This window comes from Elephantulus edwardii, unplaced genomic scaffold (genome assembly GCF_000299155.1).
Source record: "Elephantulus edwardii isolate Elephantulus edwardi_28Jun2011 unplaced genomic scaffold, EleEdw1.0 scaffold00023, whole genome shotgun sequence".
NCBI classification, from domain to species: Eukaryota; Metazoa; Chordata; class Mammalia; order Macroscelidea; family Macroscelididae; genus Elephantulus; species Elephantulus edwardii.
In genome coordinates, this window is record NW_006399773.1 from 3,986,905 (window position 1) to 4,012,255 (window position 25,351).

The following is a 25,351-nucleotide window of genomic DNA, read 5'->3' on the forward strand; positions in this document are numbered from 1 at the left end:
TCATAGAGACCCTATGAACAACAGACCTGAATCCTGTCAGATCTTGTACCAACTTCATCATCTCTCACACACTGGAGTTCACTGCTACAGTCACTGCATCAATCTGTCTTGTTGGGGGTCTTCCTTTCTTTCTCTGACTCTCTATCTTTCTAAGCATAATATCCCTCTCCAAGGAACAGCCTCTCCTAGCAACATGCCCAAAGTAGGAGAGACAAAGCTTCATCATTCTTGACTTCAAGGATCACCCTTGCTGCACTTTTTCCAAGACAAAGCTGTCCATTCTTTGTGATAATTAGTGATCTTCTCCAACACTACACCTCAAAGACATCAATAATCCTTCTGTCATCCTTATTCAGTGTTCAGTTCTCAGATGTACAGCAAGTGATTAAAAAGATCATGGTCTGAATTAAGTGCATCTTAATTTTCAAACTGACATCACTGCTCTTTAGTATTTTGGAGAGGTCTCTGACAGAGGACTTGCCCAATGCGATGTGTTTCCTGATCTCCTCCTGCCTGTGATACCAAGGGTGTTGATGTGGTTCAAATAAGATTAAATCATCGACAGTTTCCATCCTTTCTCCACATATAATGCTGTTGCCTACTGACTCAATGGTAATAACCGTTGTTTTCTTGATATTGAGATGTAATCCATATTGAAAGCTTTAGTCCTTGATCTTTTTGATTGAGATATATGTGTATAGATGTGAGTTTATTATGTTTTTCCTATGTGACAAACTTTTGTTTCCCTTTGAAAAGCTAATTTTCACAGCATTTTTTGAAATGGAAATCTTTTCTTGCCAAGGGCATATTTCATTCGGTTGACTCAAACTTCATACTGAATTACTTTCTATGCATATTACATATACACATATAAATATGATATATGCACTCCTATGTTAACTGAATCACTGTTTACAATAACAAAAAGATGGGAACAAGTGTTCATCAAAAGATGAATAGGTAAACAATGGTACATACATACAAATACTATAAGATGCTAAAGAGTAATGAATTCACAAATATGAATGAATCTGAGTAAAATGGAGTCAGACACCAAAGGACACATGCTGTATGAGCTCTGGTGGCCTAGTGGCTCTTGTAAGGAGCTTCATGGCCCCCTCAAAGCAGCATCGAATCCACCAGCTGTTTAGCGGGAGAAAGATGGACATTCTCCTCCTGTGTGGTTCACTGCCTCTGAAAACCCACTGAAGGGTCAGCTATGAATCACTTACAAATTGATACATGCCAACGTTATATAAAACTAAGGGAAAGTATAAAATCAGAACAAAATGTATTTTTATGCTTATCAGGGATAGGTGATGAGAAGGTAGGGAGGGATTTTTAAAATTTTTTTATTTTATTATTTTCTGTGTGTGTGTGTACCGTCAAATTGGATCTGACTGGTAAAGGAGGAGATGGTCCCTCCTTCTCCTGGCAGAGCATCTGGTGGATTTGAACTGCCTATCTCTGGGATTGCAGTGCAGCTTCTTGCCACTAGGCCACCAGAGCTCCCCTTGGGAGGGATTTATTTTACCTCCTAGTATTTTGCACTTGTAGCAGGTATTATAATTCTCACAAAAAAGTAAAAATAGTAATTGCTATCAAGTTGCAACCACCGCATAGCTGACCCTTCAGCAGCTTTTCGAAGGCTGTAAATCATGGAGAGGAATAATCTGGATTTGAACTGGCAGAGAAGCATTATCTTTGGGTTAGCAGAACAAGTCCCTACTGATTGTGTCACTTACCAGAAAAAAAACCCACCCCAAAACCAAACTATAACACCTTTAAATAAACAAACAAACAATAAAACTACCTACAACATACTTTCTAGTTATGGTGGTGGTTTTCTGAGCTACAGTCATACCCAGCCTAAAATTATTGATCATGTGGTGAAATACAAAATTCCCATTTGTGATGTAATGTGGGACAACAGTCTGGTACTCAGTCAAAGCAGTAATTCTCTAAACTGGCTAATTTCTGGTTAATTCTGTGCATCATCCTTCCTAGGCTGTCATTCTCAGTGCTTTAGCAGACACTATACCACCAGTGTCCATTCTGTGATCTGATTTGAGCAGCCAACCAGAAAGAAAGGGAGTTTCCTTCAAGGGTGACCTTTGTTCATACTTAACCAGCTAGTGATCTGAGAGCTCAATCTCTCCTGAAACAGAGCTGAACCTGCCATCCTCTGGCCTCCTGTTCTTGGGCCTTATAAACCTGCAGATCTTGGATTTGCCAGCTCCCACAACCTCATGAGCAAACAGCCTGTCATCTGACCTGCAGACTTTGGGCTGATCAACCATCACAACTACCTAAGTCAGGAGAAACCTCCAATTTGATGCCAGACCCACAAATTTGGGAATATTTATGCTTCACTGTATTTGTTCTAGAAAACACAGTCTAACACATAATGTAGTTTGGGAAATAATTTTTAAAGCTTTCTGGGCCACATCTCACCTCTAACTGAATAAAAATTAAGTAGGGTTAGGCCACAGAATCTGAATTTTAATACCATCCCACGTGATTTTGATGATCAGCCCAATTTACAAAGCACAGATGGTGCTGGATTTGTGGCAGATTACTCTCCTCTAGGCTTAGCAGTACTACTTCCAAGAGGTAGTACTATTATCTCTTGAGTGTATCATCCCTCTCACTAAAATCAACTCTTTTTCTTGTGTTCTCATAGGACCAGTGTTATGGATTAAATTATGTGCCCCCCGCCCCTCCCCCCCCAATATACATTGTAAATCCTATCTTTGTGGTTATAATCCCATTTGGGAAGGGGTTACTGTTGTTTTTTAATGAGGCAGGATTAGGATAGGATGTATCTTGAGCAATCTCTTTGAGATATAAAAGGATATTAAACAAATCAACAGAAGAGATGAGTTAAAGCAGATGCCAAGATCCAGGCATGTCTCCAAGGAACCACGTAGTAGAAGGCGAGAGGAAAGGACATTTCTCTAGGATCAACACAGAAAGAAAGCCTTCCCCTAGACCTGCTACTTTGAATTTAGAGTTCTAGCCTCCTACAGAGAGCTCAGGTGGCCTAGAGGTAAGAAGCTGTGCTGCAATCTCAAAAGGCAGGTGGTTCAAGTCCACCAGCTGCTGCTGCCAGGGAGAAAGATGTACAATCTCCTCTCATCTGAGTTATTGCCTCTGAAAACCCACAGGATGGTCAGCTATGACTAGACAGCACACAACAAGAAGCCAACCAAATTATGACAAAATAAGTATCCGTTTGTTAAATCCATCAATTTGTGGCACTTCTGTTTTGGCAACTATATAGCTAAGACGCTCAGTGACGTCATTATCCTGAAGAACTCTGTCACTCCAAATATTATCTCTTTGTTGCTGAATTACAGACAGGTGCATGAAGTCTCAAGAAAGGTGGCAGGTCAGACAGGATTGTGCTGCTGGAAGGATAGGCAGTGGCTTAGGAAAGCCATTTACCAAATGTTTTTATAAGTATTTTATTATTTTACCAACAAGAAAAAAGTACATGCTAGTTGATTATCAGCTCTGATTCTGGCCATGAGGTTCTCATAGCGTGACCCATATGTCATGAAGAAATGAAGAACAGGATGTTAAGATATTTGATAATAACGAGCATGGAGTGGTGGTGAATGAGACAATGGAATAGGCAGGACTGTATTGTTGTGTCTGTTGAGTTGGAACCAACCCCTAGCTGACCCCCTACAGGGGGCTTTTAGAGGCAGTAAACCGCACAGGAGGAGACTGCCCGTCCTTCTCCCACAGAGTAGCCGACTGATTCTAACTGTGTAGAGTTATTATTTTTCTAAGGTGCGGTTCTGCATTACTTTTATTAAGGTCACAAATACTTATTAAAATGGAGATTTCTGGTTTTCCTGTTAGACTTGCTCAAGCAAAATCTTTAAGGATACTGTTTAGTACAAACATTTTAGACAAGAATCTTAGGAAATACTTATACTCACTTGAAAATCTTTAAGGTGTGAAAATGGAACAAAGAACAGATATTTCAGGGTAAAAAGAAAATAAAAATGACCAAGACTAAAGAGTCATCTGAGTCACAGAGCAGAGAGAATAGTGCCATAAAGCAAAAAGGACACACTTTCTAGAATATCTATAGTGTCATGTCATAGACAGATGAAGAGGGGTGAGGACTGAGAAGAGCCTGCTGGCAATTAGGAGGCCATTAGTGAGTACTGAAGAGAGCTCTGGTAAGGTGCTGTGCTGCCAATACAAGGACACATGGTTCGAATCTACTTGCTGCTCAGTGGGAGAAAGATGGACAATCTCTCGTATGATCTGCAGCCTCAAGAAACCTGCTGGAGGGTCAGCTATGAGCAGACTGTGACTCAACAGCACATAACAAATGAATAATGAGGAAAGGCCTGATGTAGAGAATAAGCCAAAATTAAGTAGAAGAAGCAGCGGGTTAACTTTCAAAGGAGAAAGAATCCCTCTGTACATATACATCCACACATGTGTACACATCCACGGATTGGGGTTATACAGCCCACACACCCTCACATACATACATGTGTTACTTGCTGTCATTGGGTTGATTCTGGCTCCTAGTGACTGACAGGACTGAGTACAAGTGCCTCACAGGGTTACCTAGTGAAAGAGAGGAAGACCCTCAACAGGATGGAGGGACACAGTGATTCAAACAACAGGCTTAAAAGCACAAAAGAGTCTATGAGGATGGCATATGCTTGGGCAGGGTTTTGTTCTGTTATACACAGGCTCGCTGTGAGCTGGATTTGACTCAGTGGCACCTAACTCTAACAACCATCTCTATGGAAACAGTCATCTTTTCCCCATGGAGTGGATTATTGGTTTAAACGGCCTAACTTTTACGTGCACAGTGAACTCACTCACTCCCTCTCTCTCTGAATGCATAACATAATTTTACTTATTTATTTTTACTGGGGAATAAAAAGAAGAATGAAGAGTGACTAACGATGCTGAAAAATCCTCAGATGAAAGAGATCTAAGCAAAGGAAATTTTGATCGCCTCATTATAACAAAGAAAGAAGATAAGCAGATGGGATTGATGCTTTTGGTGAGTAGAAGGGATCTGTAAAACAGCACTGGAACATGGATAGAAAGAATAAAACAAAACTTCTAGTAAACAGTTAAGAGGGCCTGGTTCATGTTTAACAACATGAATTTGTAATATTTCCATGTAGCAAAAAGAACATATCTCCACACAAACTTTCCAGTATGCTCACACAAAAGCAAAGAATTTTCTCTCCCTCCCATTAAATATTTATAGAATTACTAAAAGATTATAAGATACTATGCTCCAGGTAGTGATTGTCAAGAAAAGCATGATGGATGAATCAATCCGGCAACAAAGCAATCTAGAGTGCTTGTGAACGTAATACTCAAATAGCCGATAAGATCCAAAGGTGGGGAGCACGAAAAGGGGAACCAGGAGGAGGTTGACGGACTGAAGAAATTCGAAGAGTTTCTGAGAGGAGGCCTCATAATGAGGCCAGACCTAGAGGGAATGAAAGGCCTGGGAGGGCTGTAAGGACAGGATTAGAGCAAGAGAAAGGAATTCCTGAGTGCAAGCATTTAAAATCCTTTTTCTTTTAAAGAAATTCATTTTATGTGGTTCATACTATACTGCCAAGTGCAAAGGGGAAGAAGGAGACCAGAAGTATGATTGCAATACCTCTTAAAAATTAATAATCACTCAGAAGCTAGCAAAGCACAGGCAGAAAAAAAACCCTCAACAAACCCTTTATAAACAGTTGTCTGTTTAAGGTGTAAACGGAATACAATTAATACCAATCTAGTTGCCCATTTTTCTACTTCAGTGGTGGCTGGCATTTGTTCTAGAGTGCGTGTGTGCACGCATGTCTGTATAATCTGTTTGCCTATTTCATATGACCTAGTGTTTGGACCTAGAAAAGCATACTTTAAAGAATTAATTGTAGCATATTTCTCTGAACTCATGTAATTGAATTTTCCCCCCAGAATGAATCAGAGGAAAGACTTCCTGATTTAAGTATTTGCCAAATTAGAGAGCTGTTATCACAACGAAAGTGAATATTCTGTCCTTATAACTAATTTATTAGCCACGCATATGGCAAATAAAGACATAGTTTATCATTATTACCAGAAAATGTCAATGCCTATATGATCTCTTATCAGAACTTTTTTTTTTTTAAAAAAGGGATAGTGACACAAAATGCCAATTCACAAATGTCAAGGCAATTTCTGGAACTTGGTTTTGAACATGTCATACATTACCCATGAATCTGTTTCAACAGCCTCTGCACTTAAATCCTTTTCAGGAAACTCTACTTTCCATCAATAATTTCACCAGCTCCTTATACCCTTTATACTGCAGTCTGTGATCACAGAACAGATGAGAACGCAAACTGCACTAGGCGAAGGGCACACATACAGAGAAACAAGAAATTAAGTCTCTCTCAGATTATTCAAGGGGGGGAAATCCTAAAATGCTCTGCTACCAATGCCAAGAAGTAAGTGACAATCCTTCCCCAAAATTACTTTCCAGGGGCTACTTTCATCCCACTGCCAGAGCTCTGCCGGTGGACTGCCAATTGACCAAAGGCAGCTGTGATTACTTTTACGGAAAATGAGACACGGCATTCCCATCCCTTCTGGACTTCCTTTACTTGATTTTAAAAGTTACTTTCCCTTTTTGTCTTTTCTAATTTACCCTTTAAGATGTTTTAAGACAGAATCAGTTTTAAAAATGAAGTGTAAACCACTTATTTGCTCAAGAAATTTTTCATTGATACTTATTTGTTAATATGAACTTAAATAATGACCATGAATGAGTTTTAGGCAGTACTGTCCATAAGCATAAAAGGGCAGTGACTACTGCCATGGACTCTGGTGTGTCAGGGAGTGTGGGGATGGCAGAGGACAGGATAGGACGGGGTTCAGATCTGTTGTTTGTAGGGTTGCTATGGGTCGTATTCAACTCCACGGCACTTAACAATTGGTAAGCATTGTTTTAAACATACATCCACTCACTTAACCCTTACTCCAGCAGCTTTTAGGATAACTTCAGTTCACGGCATGGCCATGTGCTGCAGAGAACTGTGCTCCATGCGTTTTGAAGGCTGTCATCTTTTGGAAGGACATCACAAAGCCTTTCTCCTGAGGTGCCTCGGAGTGGATTCAAAGCTTATACCTTTTCATCATTGGTCTTAGTTCTCTAGTGCTCTTGGAACAGACAAACCAGAACTGGGAGGCAGGAATTTATTCTCTTACAATTTAAGAGGCTTGAACTCTGAGTACAGAGTACCAGCTCTAGGGGTAGGCTTTCTCTCCACTGGTTCTGGAGGAAGACCTTAGATTCTTTCAGCACTTGCAGATCTTGCACTTGTCAGGACTTCACCTTGCTCTGGACTTCTTGCAGATCTGGACCTCACTTTGATCTTCAATTGTGTCAATACAGTCCCCAGCACAGGGCCTTGGGGCCAAAGGATGTACTCAGCTCCTGTCTCTTCATTCTTTGTAGTTCTGAGCTTCCCCTCTCTGCTCGGTGCCTCTTTCCCTTTTATCTCACACTTTTTTCTCTACACTACCTTTTATCTCCCAAGAGCTAGAAGTTGTTCTAGGCCCCAACGCAGAGAAACACTTCTTTCAACAGATCAGGGCTATGACCTAATTAAAGATGTTGTATCCCATTATAATTCTCTCACAACGGATTGGCAGAATGCATCTCAGATTACACCATGAAGGATAATTACATCATTATACAATTTCTGCTTCATTAACATCACAAAGGTTGGACATGTTATCAGGGGGAATCAAGTCTCTAGAGAAAGACCTCATGCCCGGTCAAGAAAAAGGTCAGAGCAATAGAGGATGACTCTCAGTGACATACACTGATCCAGTGGCTGTAAAAGTGCTCACGCCCAGCACTAATCGTGAGGAGGGTGCAGGATCCGGTAGGGTTTGCACTATATGTGGGATTGCTATGAGTTGGAACGGATGCAACAGTGCTTTACAACCAGAATTATGAACCAATCACACCTCTTAGATTCATACAGATCTACTGACATACCCTTGTCCAAAGATTAGGTATTACCATTTGCCTCATTTAACAAAGGAGTCTGAAGTACAGAGAAGTCAATTAACTTACCTAAGTTTATAACACTAGTAACTTCAGAATTCATATTTGAACTCTGAGTCTGGCAGCAGATTCATATTGTTGTTATGTGCCTATGACTCACAGCAACCTTATGAGTCACAGGCAAAATAATATATATAATGTTGTTAGATGCCACCAAGTCAATTACAACCCAAAGTGACCATATGAACAAAAGATCTGAATCTTGCCCTACCTGCACCTTGCTCATAATCTCGGATATGCTCAATGTTACAATTTCAGTGTCACTCTATCTTCTTGAGGGTCTTCCTCTCTTTCTTTGACCTTCTACCTTCCTCAGCCTATCTTTTTTCCAAGGACTTGTCCCTCCCGACAACATGCAGAGTATATGAGATGCAATTTCGCCATCCTTGGGTCTAAGGAGCACCTTTGCTGCACTGCCCCCAAGGCAGACATATTTACTATTTTGGCAGTCTTCTCCCACACCATGATGCAAAGGCGTCCATTCTTCTCTGTCATCCTATTCACTGCTCTCTCTCTCTCACCACTCAGAAATGAAGAATGCACACTAAAGGCATATATACAAAGAAACAGGAAATAAGAGCAGTAATTTGCAGAGAAATAAGCTTTAGAGTCATTTTTTACTCCATATTATAGATTAACCTGTAGGCTCTTATGCCCCTTCCTGTGTTGCTCTGTTTACTTTCAGAAGATGCATTCACTGCATGGCTTCTGCACGTCCAGTTGGCTGAGAATTATCTCAACTTACTGCCAAAGTCAATAATGACTCCTAGTGACCCTCCACTGGGTCTCAGAGGCTGTAAATCTTAATAGGAGAAGAGTGCCCATCTTTTGGCCAAGGAACCCCTGGTGGATTCGAAGCACTACAGTTCTATAGCCTTTTGTTATAAGCACAACTTACTGTAGATGTCCACCTGGTTTGTTTTCATATAACTTAGCAGGTTCTAATGGAAGACATTTATTTACAAGTTTATTTGCTATATATTTGTGTGTGTGAGTGTGTGTTGCTATGTAAGATGTACATTTAAAAAATTATTAATTTTAATGAAAGTTTACAGAGACTTAGGATTTACAGTCATCCATTGTTGCACTTTTCTCCCTGCGCATCCCCTCTGCCCCAAATCACTCTTCTCTTCGAAAAGAAAAACTTTTTTATTGTTATACAATCCCTCCCCCCAAGGCCACTCCACAATGCTGTCTTCTCTCTGGACTTCTGTAAAGACAAGAATACCCACCCTTTTAATATATCCCTTTTAAACAGATCTCTACCTCATATGTTTCAATGCAATATTATGGTCAAAAGTAGGAAATCTATTTGTCTAAGTAGCAGATACAATTTTAATTTTAAAGGAACAAATCTACATTTAATTCTGTCCAAATTCAAATCCGTTTTAGACCAGTTGTGTCCCTAGTTTTCTAAGTATTTGATCACTGGCTGAAAATTTTAGATATAAATATTTTATATTTGAAAATAGAGATAACATTTTTTTGAGATAACATATTTGATACGCTAACTCTAACTGACCTATCGTTGACCCTCCAGGGGGGTTTCAGAAGCAGTAAATCATACGGGAGGAGACTGTTCAATCTTCTCCTGTAGAGCAGCTAGTGGATTCGAACTAAATGCTTTGGGATTGCAGTGCCGCTTCTGCCACTAGGTCACCAGAACTCCCATATACCTAAGTTGTTGTTATGTGCCGTCAACTCACTTGCAACTCATATCAACCCTATATACAACAGCTCTGAACCCTGCTCTATCTTGAGCCAACTTCACTGTCTCTAACACACCTACCCCAAATCCCTCAGGGTCTTCCTCTCTTGTACTATCCCTCTCCAAGCAATGGTCCTTCCGTGCAATTACTTGCAATATGCCCAAAGTGTCTCAGATGAAGCTTCAAAATTTTTGCTTCTAAGGAGCAGCCTGGTTTCACCATCTCCAGAACAAACCTTTTTGTTCTAGCAATTCATGGTATATTCAATATCCTTCTCCAGTACCACAATTCAAAGACATCAATTCTATCATCCTTGGTCACTGTCCAGCTCTCTGATGCATAGCAAGTAATTGCAAAGACTATGGCCTAGATTTGGTGCACCTTAGTCTCTAGATTGACATCACTGTTCTTCAGCATTCTGGAGAGGTTCCTGACAGCAGACTTTCCCAGTGAAATTTGCCTTTTGATTTTCTGACTGCTGGTACCAAGATTACTGATTGTGAAGCCAAGCAAGCTGAAGCTGTTAACAATCTCAATCTCTTCACCATCTATCATGATGCTGCCAACTGGTCTAGGGGTAAGAATCTTTTTTTTCTTTATGTTGAGCTTCAGTCCATATTGAAGGCTATAGTCCTTAACTTCCAGCAAATGTCTCAGGTCCTGTTGACGAGTCTTCCTCCAATCCTGATGCCACATTTCTCTTCATAGAGCTCAATCTCCTTGTGATCTGTTCCACATATAGATTGAAAACGTATAGAGATATGATGCATCCCTGGAACATTCCTTTCCTGATTTTGAACCATGCATATGTGTGTGTGTGTGTGTGTGTATATATGTGATAATTTTGATTTTTAGTAAAATATTTACTTAAAGGTAGAAATAAAGGCTGTGTTTTCATGCCTATGAAATAAAATTTTAATCATTTATTACATATTACAAATGATTTTTTGTTTTTAAACACTGATTTAATAAACTTATCAATAATTACTGTTCTCTAACTTAAAAATAACAATTCTGATGAGTTAATTTGAACTCCTTACTGGTTTTAAAATATGTAAATTTTCACCTATTTTCCTAAAATGCTTAGTTTGTATGTGGTAAGATATTGTTTTAAATTCTATAAGAATAAATTCATCTTTTTGCAATTATAGTACCATTTCTCCTTTATGAAGTTATTTACATTATCATTTATAAGACTCCCTGTATTTTGTTAAATATCCATTCACACAATACATGTGGAATATGTCTATACAGACAAAATAACCATAACTCATTCGAATTATGGAGCAACTTTTTTCTTCAAAGAAAGAAAAAGAAAATCCCACTGCTAGAGTTATGAACAAAATATTTTGTCAATAGCTTGACCAGCAGCAGAGAAAGAAATAGCATAAAAATAAAAACTGTCAACATTTGCTGAATGACTGATATGTGCCAATCGTATAGTAAATGACTGCTGTAGGCTGAGTTATCTCTAATTCTTGGGGCAATATGTAATATAGTACCATTAATTCCACTTTACAGGTTGGAAAATTGAGGTTTACAAAGGATAAGAAACTTGCCTAAGGTCACAAAAGTCTGTCTGCTTGAGAGCTGAATGGCTTCATATTTCAGTGGTTAAGTACACTTAGCTGATATAAACTGCTACCCACATATAAGGTATTATCTTCATTATATTTTTTTATTTCTCACTTTAGCTTTTGACTTTCTCCTTTCATCCTAAAAGACCAAAAATAATCCATAGTTTTCTGTATTGGTGATTCTGCTAATATATTTTTTTAAGTAGTGGCAATGGATAAAGCTGATTGACTTTGGTTTCCTATGTAAATAAAATCATATATTGATAAAAGGCACATCATTAAGTCTGTGATGATGCAAAGTTTTCTTTCCTTCTTTATTTAATTAGTTATGACCCTTCTGCCATCATTTAGCCCTTTTAATAATAACCTTTATTCTGCTACAGGTTTCTAAATTACTTGATTCTATAAAAACCAGAAACTGATTACACATTATGTGTTTAACAATTAACAATCTGGAAAAAGACATGCATTACAAAGTAAATCAGAGGGGGAGAGAGAAAAATGTGTATTAATGAATGAATGAAAACTCATCCTGTCTGTAAACTTTCACTAAAATCACAATGAATAAATCTTTAAAAAAACCCCAAGGTGAGGATGGATGGGGGTGGAGGTGGAGATGGGTGCTGGGTCCCACAATTTGATGAATGGAGGAAGGAGTAGGAAAAGGACATGGGAAAGATCTGGTGAAAAACGATGTATAAGAATTTTGTAAGTAAACCAGTACAAAATAAAAATTTTATTAAAGAAAACCAACAAAACCACTCAGAAATTCATCCTTCATCAAATACCTGTAATATTGATTAGAGCCAAGTATTAAGGGAGAGCAGACACACAGACCAATAAAAATGACCTTAGCCTTTAAGAAGCTTATAGACAGTCATAATTATGCTTGTTAATGTTAGGTGTCATGGAATTGACTCCAACTCATAGCAACCCTAAGCTTGAAATCTCGCCCAATCCTGTGCTTTCCTCACAATTTCCACTGTGCTTATGTTTCCTTGTAGCAATCACTGCTTTAATGAATCTCACGGCTGGTCTTCCTCTCCTTCATGTTATGTGGGCAAATATGCAGTATCTAGTTAAATATATTTTATAAAGTAACCATGGACTGCCAAGAAAACAAACAGATTCATCGTAGAGAGGATTAAACCAGGCTGCTCCTTGGAGGCAAGGATTCTGGGGCTTTGTCTGACATACTTTGGACATGTTGTAAGGAGAGACAGGTCTTTAGAGAGGGACATCATGCTGGGTAGAGTAGAGGGACAGCGCAGGAGGGGAAGACCCTCTATGAGGTGGATTGATTCAGTGACTGGGGTAATCGGGATGGGTGTGTCAGAGGCAATGAGATTGGCACGGGATAGAGCACGGTTTAGGGCTGTTGTACATAGGGTCGCTATGAGTCGCAAACGACTCGACGGCACATAACAACAACAACAACAACATATATGTTATCAGAGGTGCTATAGAAGTTATTTGTTCCAGACATTGCGAAGAGAAGCAGCTTAACAGTTGATCTTGAAAGATAACTAGTTCTTCTTCAGACCAGAGTATACTAGAAGAGGGGCAGGGATTGGAGTGTTTAAAAGCAAGGAGGCATGAAATAGCACAGAGTATTTTGAGAACAGCAAGTAGTTACATACGGTGGGAGAATGAAAGTAGTAGGGCGTGTGCAGTATAAGATGAAACTTGATAAAAGAATATTTATCATTATTCTTAAGAAACAGAGACAACTCTCAATGTACAAGAAACAAGAGCTCTCTAGAGACAAGATTTAGCTCTCTAGAGACAAGATTTAATGTCAACAATGAATAGAGATGCCAAAAACATGGTTTCTAAAGCTGTTGAAATAAGAGATAATAAAAGATAGTATAAAGTGAGAAACAGTAAAGCAGGAGAATTATTAAAGAGATGATTGCTGTTATTATTGTACATTGTCATTAACTTAGAACCAAGTCATAGTTGACCCTCCAAGAGGTTTTCAAAGGTTGTAAACTGCATGAGAAGAGACTGTACATCTTTCTTCAACTGAGCAATTGGGGGATTCTAACTACCCACCTTTGGGCTGGCGGCACAACTCCTTACCCACTACGCCAACAGAGCTCCCTCGAAAGATATTATGAAAAGGTTTAAAAGATGAGAGCAGGAAGCTTAGTGTTTGTCTCATATGCTTTTAAATTGCCTGTGTCAATATATGTATATTTATCATATAGATATTTTACTTTAAGAAAAAAGACTACACTAGAAAGAGAGACTATAGATGGAAGCTGAAGCTATAGAACAAGATGAGAGAATTTGATGAATGAAACGTGCCAAAGATAGAACTCTGAGGATGTCAACAGTGGAATTGAGGGACTGATATTAATAAGTTGAGAATTATCCAAACATCAGTACAGCAACAAATCTGACACCAGTTTTCTCCAGCCTGCAAAACTAGTTACTTTGCCTTAGAATTCTTTTTCCCCTTTCTTTAGTCATGTAAAGTACTTTAAACTATTTACCAGAAGAGGAAATGCATCTTTCCTAGATTAGCATTCACCACTTTGAAAAGGTTTTTGTCAGTCATATGTAAATTGTGCCATAAACTGCCTGTTTACCTGAAGGGAAATGCATCTTTCCTGGATTAGCATTTACCTTTTCAAAACTGTTGTTCCTCAGTCATATGTTAACTATTAAGTTGTCTGTTTACTAGTAAATGGTTCTTTTTAAATGTAGAAATTCTGTAAGTTTACTAACAAAAGTGTATTGTTAGGTAAATTAGTATCTAACCCAAGTATAAAAAACTAATGATCACTCCCAGACAGGAAGGAATTTTTGAGGGGAATCTCACTGTCCTCCCAGATCTAGAATAAAGTGCACTGGATATTGCAATCATTTGTTTTAATGGGAACTGAGTACAGAAAGAACCCCCTACATTCAGTAACATAATCATTGAAAAGAAACGAACAGAAGACATCAAAGATAGGCAGGCGGGAAAGGGAGCAGTGGGGGCCTAGTGGCAAGAAGTTGCACTGCAATCCTGAAGACTCATGGTTCAAATCCACCAGGATGCTCTGCTAGGGTAGAGGGGCACCTCCTGTGCCAGTCAGACCTGACTTGATGGTATACAATAAGGGAAGCAAAAAAAAGGATGGGGGGTTAACAGTGGAAGAGCACAGTAGGGTGAATAGGCAAAATCTTTGGGAGATAAAAGATGATATAAGAGGAAAAGAGAAAACAGGATGGTGTCAAATTTGCCCTCCACATCATGCTAAAAAATCTGGACATCATCTGAAAGGGAAAGGCTTTTTTAAAATAGGGAAAATTAACATGGAGGATGGTTTGAGGCAGTGTTGGGACAATAATATTTCTTGATAGGGGGATTTTGATGGCATCATCTGTACGCAATAGCACTCCTAACCCAAAGGCAGCATGCCTGTCCTAGGTCCAATCCACCAGTGGCTCTGTGGGAAAAAGATGGGTCATCTCCTTCCCCTGTGGTAAGGGGCTGTGCTGAAATCTCAAAGGCATGCAGTTTGAATCCCGCTGCTCCATGGGATTGGCAATCTCCTCTCTCTCGTGTGATTAACTGTCTCTAAAAACCTGCCATTGGGTCAGATATAGGTTGGTTCCAATGTGATGGTACACAGCAACACAACAACAATAACCAGCTAAGGGTTAGCTTTGAGTCAAATCAGACTTGACAGACAGTACATGAAACAAAAGATAACACTGTGGCTTGAGGCAGACATACCTGCTAGTTAAGAATTCTCTATATATGTATCAGTTATAAAATTATATAATTATGAAATTAACAGCCGTTTTCTTTGCCCGCAAAACTAGTTACTTAGCCTCAGAATTCGGTTTTCTTTCTTTAGTCATGTAAAGTAGTTTGATCTGTCTGTTTACCAGAAGAGGAAATGCATCTCTCCTAGATCTCTCCGAGGCTGTTTCCCAGTCATATGTAAATTGCATCTTAATCTGCCTGTTTACCAGGAAGGGGACTGTCCCATTACTGAATTACTAGTGTTAAGTGAATTAGTGTCTCACCCTGGTATATAAACCCATGACCACTCCCAGACAGGGAGGCAGTCTTTGAGGCTGAGACCCACTGTCCTCCACAGATCTGGAATAAAGTGCTTCTATGGATACTGCAATCCGTTTGTCTTATTCGTAATTGACTACAGAAAGAACCTCTTCTGTTCAGTAATACACCTTAAACTGATACTCTTTCTCTTTAGCACTTTAAAGTGGTCCTTGACTGTGTATTTTACCAATGGAACATAATTTTTAATTACTTAACAGCTGAAATGGATGTTGATTATAGATTTAAGTAAAATAAAATCTTTGAAAATTTGACAAACTTTTCTTCATTTATCACGTTACCTAGTGGTCCATCACAATAACTTCTCCAGCTGTGAGGAGTTTTGTTTTACTTGATATTTAGGTGTCTGTTTCTTCTCTGACATACACTTTTGTTAATTTTAAACCACATGGTTTAAACCAGAACCCTTTCTCTGTTCACAAACAGCTTCTTGGTCTAGACATAGGTTTTGCATGAACACAATTAAGTGTTTTGCAATTCCCATTCTTTGCAATGTTAGCCATAATTTGTTAAGATCCACACAGCCCTCTAATATCAGATAAAAGCAGGTAATATCTCAGTGATGTTTACCTGCATTTTATTATCCACACAAAGGCATCTGAAAATGAATCATAGAAAATTATGGAAAATACTGTGGAAAATGAGAATTCTAGAAAAATTAATTATGCTCATGTAGAACTGTACATAGAACACGGAGTTATTACTTGTGTATTTTTTATTCACAACAGATGGAGAAGAGATTGAGATTGTAAAAAATTTCAGGTTGTTTAGTTCCACAATCAATACTTGTGGCACTAGCAGTGAGAAACATCAAAAGATGGATTGCATGGGGAAAGTCAAGGACCTCTCCAGAATGCTGAAGAGCAATGATGTCAGTCTAAAGGCTAAAGGGCACCACAGTCTTTGCAATTACTTGCTACGTATCAGAGAGCAGGACAATAACTAAGAGTGATAGAAGAATCAATGCTGTAGAGCGGTAGTGCTGGAGAAGAGCCTTGAACATACAGTAGACTGTCAAGAGAATAAACAGGTCTGTCCTGAAGATGATGAAATCAAGCTGCTCCTTGGAGGCAAGGGTTTTAAATATCCATTTCCATACTTTGGGCATGTTGCCAGGAGAGACTGATGAGGTGGTATTAATCAATTCAGAACTGTCCAAATATATCAGTTAGTATAGTTACAAAACTGACATCAGTTTTCTCCAGCCTGCAAAACTAGTTACTTTGCCTTAGAATTCTTCCTCCCCTCTTTGTGTGTGCACGTGTGTGTGTTGTGTACCGTTGAGTTGGAAGAGACCCATAGCTGATCCTCTGGCACGTTTTCAGAGGCAGTTAATCGCATGGGAGGAAACTGCCCATCCTTCTTCCATGGAGCAGCTGGTGGCCTCGAATTCCGTGTCTTTGGGATTGCAGGGAAGCTTCTTGATATTAGGCTTCCAGTGCTCCTCATCCCTTTCTTTAGTCCTCTAAAATACTTTAAACTGCCTATCTACCAGGAGAGGAAATGTGTCTTTCCTATATTAGCACTCACCTCTTTGAAATGGTTTTCCTCAATCATATGTAAATTGTGCCTTAAGCTTCCTGTTTATCAGGAAGGAAAATGCACCTTTCCTGGATTAGAATTTAACTGTATTTTTTTAAATTGTCTGTTTACTAGTAAACTTGTGTTTTATTAAATTTAGAAATTCTGTAACTTTACTAGCCAAAGTGTATTAGTTAATTAGATTGGTATCTAACTTAAATATAAAAGTGGTTGATCACTCCCAGATGGAGAGACAGTTTTTGAGAGGAATTCTGTCTTCCCAGATCTGAAATAAAGTGCTTTAGATATTTCAATCCATCTGTCTTATTGGCGATTGACTATCGAAAGAACCCCTTGCATTCAGTAACAGGACCAGCCTTTGGAGAAGGACATCATGCTTGAAAAGCTGGAGGGACAGTGCACGAGAGGAAGACCCCAGATAAGACATACTGACCAAGTAACTGGGATAATAGAGAAGGTGTGTCAGAGACAGTGAGATTGGCTCAGGATAGGACAGGGTTCAGGGCTATTGTACAGAAGGTCACTCACTATAAGCAGCAGATGACTCAATGGCACATAACAATAACAACAACAACAACATTCAATTTAAAAAGCTGGCCTATAAGAAGAAGAATGTGGCATCAGGACTGGAGAAAGAAACACTAGCAACTTGCAATATGCAGATGACAGAACCTTGTTTGAGGAAAGAGAAGAAGGCCTGAAGCAATTACTGATGAAGATGAAATACTACAGCTTTCAGTACGGATTACACCAAAATATAAAAGCCAAAACAAAACCAAAAATCCTTGAATTAGAACAATAAGCAACATAAATGGAGAAAAGACTGATGCTATCAAAGATTTCTTTTTTTTTTTTTAGTTGAGAATATAATGCTTATGTTGTCAAAAGGTGTATTGCCTTGGAGAAATTGCTACAAGAAGGCAAAACATGAATTGCCTTGAGGAAATTGCTCCAAAAGATCTCTTTCAAGTATATGAAAGCAAAGATGATGATACCTTGAGAACAAAGGCTGCTTAAGTCAAGCCTCAGTATGCATGCCTCATAGCCGTGTGAAAGCTGAAAAATGAAAAGCAGGTTTGATGCATTTGAATTGTAGTGTTGGAGAAGCTAAAAGAACAAATAAATCTGTCTTGAAAAACAGTGTGTTTGAATTTTCTAAGTTTATCAGTATAAAAGAAAAATTTTATTAAAAAAAAAAAAGACTATAGACAGAATGTTCCTTAGAAAAAGAAATTAGGCTTTGTCTCAAGACAACATAGACATGCTTTCAGGAAGGAGTAGTCCCCAGGGAAGAAGATGATGCTTAACAAAGCAGAGGGTAAGGGGAAAGGAGGAAGACCTTCAAGAAGATGGAGGCCTTAACACAGTGACAGACCCAGACACAGCACTTACTGTGAAGATGACACAAGACAAGGCAGAATTTGGTTCTACTGCATGCAGGGTCGCTGGGAGTTGGAACTGACTTGATGGTACAAGTAACAATAACAATCACATCAGTGTATGAGACTGTAGATATTTACAGCAATATTTTATTCACAAATATTTTTGATATATTACTTTAAAAATATTTGTTACTATAAAAATCAGCACAATATGCTTACAAAAATACTTCGGGGAGACTGCATGGTTGAAATATTTAAAACATGCATCTTACGTGCTTAAAAATATTGTATGGGCAATCTCCTCACATGTGATTTACAGCCTCTGAAAACCTGCTAGAGGGTCAGCTAAGAGTCTGTGACTTGACAGCACATAACAACAATACAAGCAAATCAGCACTCTGTCTTACACACCTGACAAATGAGCTGTTTGTTAATATTTATCAGAACACCAATGCTTCCACCTTTAGCATCAGCTATGTGCCAGACCTTAAATATTAACACAGAGAAATCTTTCACACTGAAGGTCAGAACATAAAGAAACACCAGTGAGGTAGAATCTTTTGGTCTTAATTGTTTAAAGGCTTAGGTACTGACATAATATGCAAATTAAATACTATATAAAATATCTGTATCTATTCTATAATAACATAAGGCTAGGAAAATTAGAAATATACATTGGATTTTTAAAAATACATATAATTTAAGATCTATCAAATACTAAAGAATGTGAGAGCTTATGTGTATACCAAGTAGTGTGTGTAAGAAAAGTGTTTTTACATGAAACACAGATGTCAAAGTGCAAATCTATCTGAAAAATAGGTATTTGTTAAAAACGGAAAATGCCACTAAAAATGGCTGAACTTGTTTTGCCAGTTGACAGTCTCAGAAATCAAAGCTGTGTCTGTCTAGTCTGCATTTATATTTAGTCTGGGCAAATTAATCTCTCTTTTGATCTTAGTTTTGCCATACACTATAAGTTGTTTTATAAGGCTTTAATATTAATTTAGGTTCATAAATTGTGAAATCACTTTACATTAGAAAGGAGCTTATTTTGAAACCGGTGAGAAAACAATGAAAGGTGCTGTAAAAGAATTAAGCAGAACACTGTGATTCTTTACGTGTTTAAGTTATTTACCTCCCGTGAAAGCTGTGTGCCTTGGTCCTTCTGACGCTCTAAGTCTTTCAGTATTAGCGAGTTTTGTTTTTCTAACTGGAGCACTCTTCTGGCCAAGTGGACACTAGACCAATAAAGGGAGAAAGTGAGTGATTACAGTATTATGCTGTCTAAAATGTTAAAAATGTGTTTGTTGGAAACGCACCATTTCCTAAAAGTTTGAACACGACTAGAAAAACATATGAGTATTTTCCAGATGTCAACAGTGGAAGACCAATACACCAAACAACTCAGAATGTTGAAACAACATTAAAATCTCCATAATAATGTAACTGTGATATATTGATTCCTGGAGTAATGGTTTTTAGCTCTTGCTATAAAAGTAGGGAGTTACATTATAGTTGCTTGAAAAGACCACAAGACAGCAATTTGCAGTTTTATTCCCCCACTTTTATAAAAATTTTCCAATTACAAGCAAATCAGGCAATTAGTTGAAACATTAGAAACATTAATAAGCTTGCACTTTGAAAAACATCATCACTGTTTACCTTTGACAATATAATGCATTTAGATGCAACACACAACTGAATAGATTTTCTACTGAAAGTAGAGATGGAAAAGTTTTATGAAACCTGGGAAATGACTGTACACTAAAGGCAAAGACTTCCTACTAAAAGAAATGCCCCTTGGTGATCCACATTATCATAAGTTATTCAAAGAAGTATAATCTTTCGCATTTAAAATTACATTAAAAGTGAAATATCAACTTTACAATCATATTTTAAAGGGAAAAAATTCCGTTATAAAACTACTCTACCTACCTTAAAAAGAAATGCCATAATTTGGGGGCAATTTTTTACAGAACTGCTAATACATTGAGAAACATTACTCCAAAAACTTTCTCTGTAATTCTGAGAAACTTTGATATGTCACATTTTCATCAATTTATGTGTTAAATTATTAACATAATCCATGAACAGAGAAAACAAGACATTTTACAATGACAAGCACTAACAGATCTTCACTCAAAATGGAATTGCATGATAGAACAGTTTTTGTTGTATTCTTTATTTCTTTACATTTCTGTGTTAGGGAGCGGTAGGGGCCTAGTGGGCAAGGATGTGTGTGCTAACATGAGTGGAGTGCTTCTCTGGTGCTTCAATTAAGCAGTAGTTACTTGGGGAAAAGATGGGCAATCTCTTCCCATGAAATTTACAGCCTCTGAAACGGAATGGAGGGTCAGCTATGAGTCGGTTCTGACTTGAAGGCAATAAGAGGACACAACACAAAGAAAGAAGTGAAAACAGAACACATGTCTGTTTCTAAAACTTCATCATGAATTGAACAGCTTGTTTAGGTACACTCAAATCGATGACTATCTTTTTAATGGACATTCTATTTTGTCTTAATAATCACCTGATGTTAGAGACCAAAAAATACTCAATTCTCTGGATTTTTAGATTCTTTTTTTTTTTAATTGCCATGGACCCTTCCCCCTGCCCCACCAGCTTTACAGGATATAAGCTTACTGAGGTGTAACTTATATAATATGCTCTACTGATTAAAAATGTGTGTAATTCATTGTCTTTTGGTATAAACATTGTACAATTATTATCTAAATATAATTTTAGAATATCTGTATTACCTTTAAAAAGGATCTCCGTACCCATTTGCTGTTCTGTCTCTCCCACCTTCTCATGCCTCCTACCACAGGCCATGGGAACTACTGACTTCGGAAGTCCTCACAGTTTATGTCTACTCTATTTCAAACATCTTAAATTTGACCCTTAAAATAAGAAGGCCTCCAAAAATAGAATGCATTTCAATTCTAATTTGATATTACTTTTACATTTAAAATCTGCTGATTCTAGGAAATGTTCACAAGTACTCACATTTTATATCATTAACTGCTTTTTATTAGGTTAACTTTAAACTCATCACATTATCTTACTTCATATTCTCTTCATCACTTTCTTATCCTTTAGATATTTTAGGAATAAATATTCTGACATTTCCATTTCTCACAGAATTTAGCATTAGACTTCTCTATACATAATGCTGATGGAGCAGTATTTAATAAATCCAGAATTCTCCAAATATGCGTCCGTTAGAAAACTATAGTTATTAGTCACCAATTACCTCTTTGAAATGGTTTTTCTCAGTCATATGTAAATTGTATCTTAAACTGCCTGTTTATCAGGAAGGGAAATGCCTCTTTCCTGGATTAGCATTTATCTTTTCAAACCTGTTTTTCTCAGTCATATATGTTAATGATTTTTAAAGTTACCTGTTTGTTAGTTACTGCATATGGACTATTCTTTTAAAATATTGAAATTCTGTTAACTTTAACAAAAGTCTAACCTAAGTATAAATGCTGAATGACAACTCTCAGACTTGGAGGCAGTCTCTGAGAAGGATCACCCTGCTTTCTCCCAGATCTGAAATAAAGTGCCTGGGATATTGCAGGCCGTCTTTCTTATTGACAATTGACTATGGAAAAAACCACTTGCATTTGGTCACAGTGCTTTCTTCATAAATGTATGCTGAAGGTAGAGATTTATTTATGTAACATTCCACCTATAGAACAATTAATACAACCAAATGCATCTACATTGGGGTAGGTCTTCTTCTGATGGGATGAAATGGAAGACCGAACGATGCAAGGATATAATGAGAAGCAAAGGTCACCCATTACCAACATTTTGAAGATGATTATGACTTGAGGACAGAAAGGGTTTTTTAAAATTTTACTTTTATTTTATTATTTTTTGTGCATGTACCATCAAATCGGATCTGACTGGTACAGGAGGAGACTGTCACTCCTCCAGTACAGCATCTGGCGGATTTGAAATGCGCACCTCCAGGATTGCAGTGTAGCTTCTTGCCACTAGGCCACCGGAGCTCCCTAAGGACAGCAAGTTTTATAATATTAAATTGCTCATTTGGTTTCTGTATTTCTGTTTTGTTTATAATTGCATAATGGTCTCATGCAAATGTGGGGATACCATTTAACAATTGAAAATATCATGACACAAAACACTGAATTCAAGTAGTTTTTGGTAGGTTGGTGCTTTAATACTGGGAGGGACCGACTACAATTCCTTTTAACAAGAAAACTTTAGTTTTGTTGGAGGATACTGAATAAGGAAAATCAACTCTAAATAGGAAGAAAGTATCATATAATGTCTTGAAATTGCTTATAAATATGTTCTGTAGTCCTGATTATTCCCATTTCAGAGAACAAAAGAACTGGTGCTGAAGGAAATGACCGTGATTATCACTAGGTATGAAGACTTCAGTAGAGATACATAATGATGATAATATAGAAGAGAATGTAGTACAATTGGCTTATACTATAACAGACCACACTGCTGCTGTTGTGTGCCACTGAGCAGGACTCGACTCATCGATGACCGTCCAGCAAGGTTTTCAGAGGCAGTGAACTGCACGGGAGTTGTCTGCCCACCCTTCTCCCACGAAGCAGCTGCTTTTTGAACAATATGCTTTTGTGACTCCTTACCACTAAGCCGCCAAGGCTCCCAAACAGATGATGGTTTAGACGATTCACTTGTAGGCCAGTTTTAAGCACTGCAGAACACATCTCCTCACAGAAATGGTATTGAATGCTTCAGGAGCCCTTAAATACTCATTTGATGGATGTAGTTGAAACAAAACAGATAAGAATAGACAATGACATGGTGAAGTATTTTTTTTTCTTTAAAGCATATGCTTAAACACAACAAAAAGAAGTGTAATTGTTTCTCATCATTTTATTATTTGGGATGAAATGAAAAACGATTCAAGTCTTGGTCTTGAATTTCAATGACTGCAAAAAAACAAGCTGTATAAAGAGAAAAATATTCACTAATTTATGAAAAACATTAATGATCATCTAATTTCATTTTAACAAATATTTACCAAAGGCACATTATCTTCATGCTATTGTTGTGTGCCATCAATTCCAATTCAGTGATCCTGGGTGACAGGATCTGTCCTGTAGGTATTCCAAGAATTTAATGTTTATAGGATCAAAACACCAACGCTTTTTTCTCCTGAGGTGGGTTCCAACTGCCAACCTTCTGGTGTATAAGCACTATTCACAGGGTTTATTTATAATCTTCATAGGCATTGTTGTAGGTGAGTGCCACTGAGTTGATTCTGACTTAATAGTAACTCCATGTAACAGAAAAGAATGTCCTATATGGTTCGCTTGGCTGACATCTTCATGGAAATCTTTTTTTTTTATTATTAAATTTTATTAGTTTTAATGAACATTTACAGAGATTTTGGGTTTTCATTCATTCATTGTTGCTTCATGGAAATCTTTATGCTCTCTTTTGGCCTCTGAAGAATTGCTTTGACCATTTAGCTCTCTTACTCCATCAATACTTTCAATCTGATGGGTCAATCCACCTTGTGGAGGGTCTTCCTCTCTTTCATTGACCTCTCTTTCCCAGCGTGATGTCTTTTTCCAAGGACTGGCTAGATTAGACATGATAACGCCTTGTCTTCAGCTTAGAATGTCTATCCCCTTTGTCTTCTTGCCAAATGCCAATAAATCGTTTACAACTCAAGAAACACCACAACCGGTAGAACGAGATAGTGCGCCACTACCACTGCTTAATACTTTGAAGGAATCACAGTAGATGGTCTCTCATTGAATGGGGGTGGGGAATGGGGAATAAAACTCGAGCTCATAAAAAAAGACTAGGCTTCTGATTGAGGCTGCTGGAGCTCCCGAGAATATGGACCTTAGTTACCCTTTGTATCTAGAATTGAAGTCTCCTCATGACTCATCTTCTAGGAAAAACAGTAGAGAGGGCTACAGGATGATTAGTAATACCAGAGAAAAATGCACTCCTCACAACAATCAACCACAAAAGTCGAAAAGGGCAGTGCTTACCCAAGGAAGACAAGAAAGGACAAGGGAAATGGGAGTTACAGGGAGGAAGGAGATCGAGTGCTACTGTGATGTGGGGATTGTAATCAATGTCAAGAAACATACAATGTGTGTGAACTGTTGGATGGAAAATGAAATTGTTCTGTAAAGTTTCGGTCAAATCACAATGAAAAGTGTTTGGATTTTTTTAAAAGAAGAAGTATCACTGCACTCCCTTCCTTTTAAGCCATTCTGTCTTTTTTTTTTTTTTAATTGAGATTTTATTGTAAGTTTATAAAGAATTTGGATTTCCATTCATTCACTGTTGCACATTTCCCTCCCGGCCTCCTCCCAACCCCTTTCTGTTTTTTAAAGTGTCTCCTCTATCCTACAACTGTCTTCTCACCATTCTTCGTTTGTTACCTCTCACTCCTGTTTACCACAGTATTCATGAGGGCAGATTATGTCTTACTCCCTTTTACATCTCCATTCCCTGTGGCAGTTTCTAGTTTATCATAGCAGTATAGTTACTGTATTAACAGACATCATGTGCTGAGCATACACTGTATTTTACTAGTTCATTTCCACTGCTTGTGCCACAAAAAAGGGAAGTTAACTACATTTTTGCTAACAGGAGATGGGAATGATGATATCCCAATTCATAAATCTGGAATGCTAGAAAGGGTGTGGAACTACTAAACAGGGCTGGGTTACATGAAACAGAAATTCTACAGGTCAATAACTGTTGAACATAGACAGTTTTGTAAACTCACTCTCATACCTCTACTCTGATATTATGTGAAGAGGAGAAAGAAACAGAAGATTAAGTGGCCCTCAGCAAGAAAAAAAAAGTTCAGGTCTCACTGTTAGGAAGGCTAGTCAATATTTTTCAATTTAAAAATTGCTTCCAGGTTAGATGTTCTGACTTGAGAATTGTTTAGCTTGTAATATCACAAGACC

General features: G+C 37.9%; 1 protein-coding gene across 1 annotated transcript in view; it reads right to left on the minus strand.

The window, feature by feature from the left end:
* The window catches only part of PIBF1 (progesterone immunomodulatory binding factor 1), a 311,116-nt gene that overhangs the window by 137,100 nt on the left and 148,665 nt on the right, over positions 1-25,351 (minus strand). Inside the window, exon 13 of the mRNA XM_006882728.1 lies at positions 19,534-19,636. Coding sequence (XP_006882790.1) covers positions 19,534-19,636 — 103 coding nt within the window. The remainder of the gene's footprint in view (positions 1-19,533; positions 19,637-25,351) is intronic.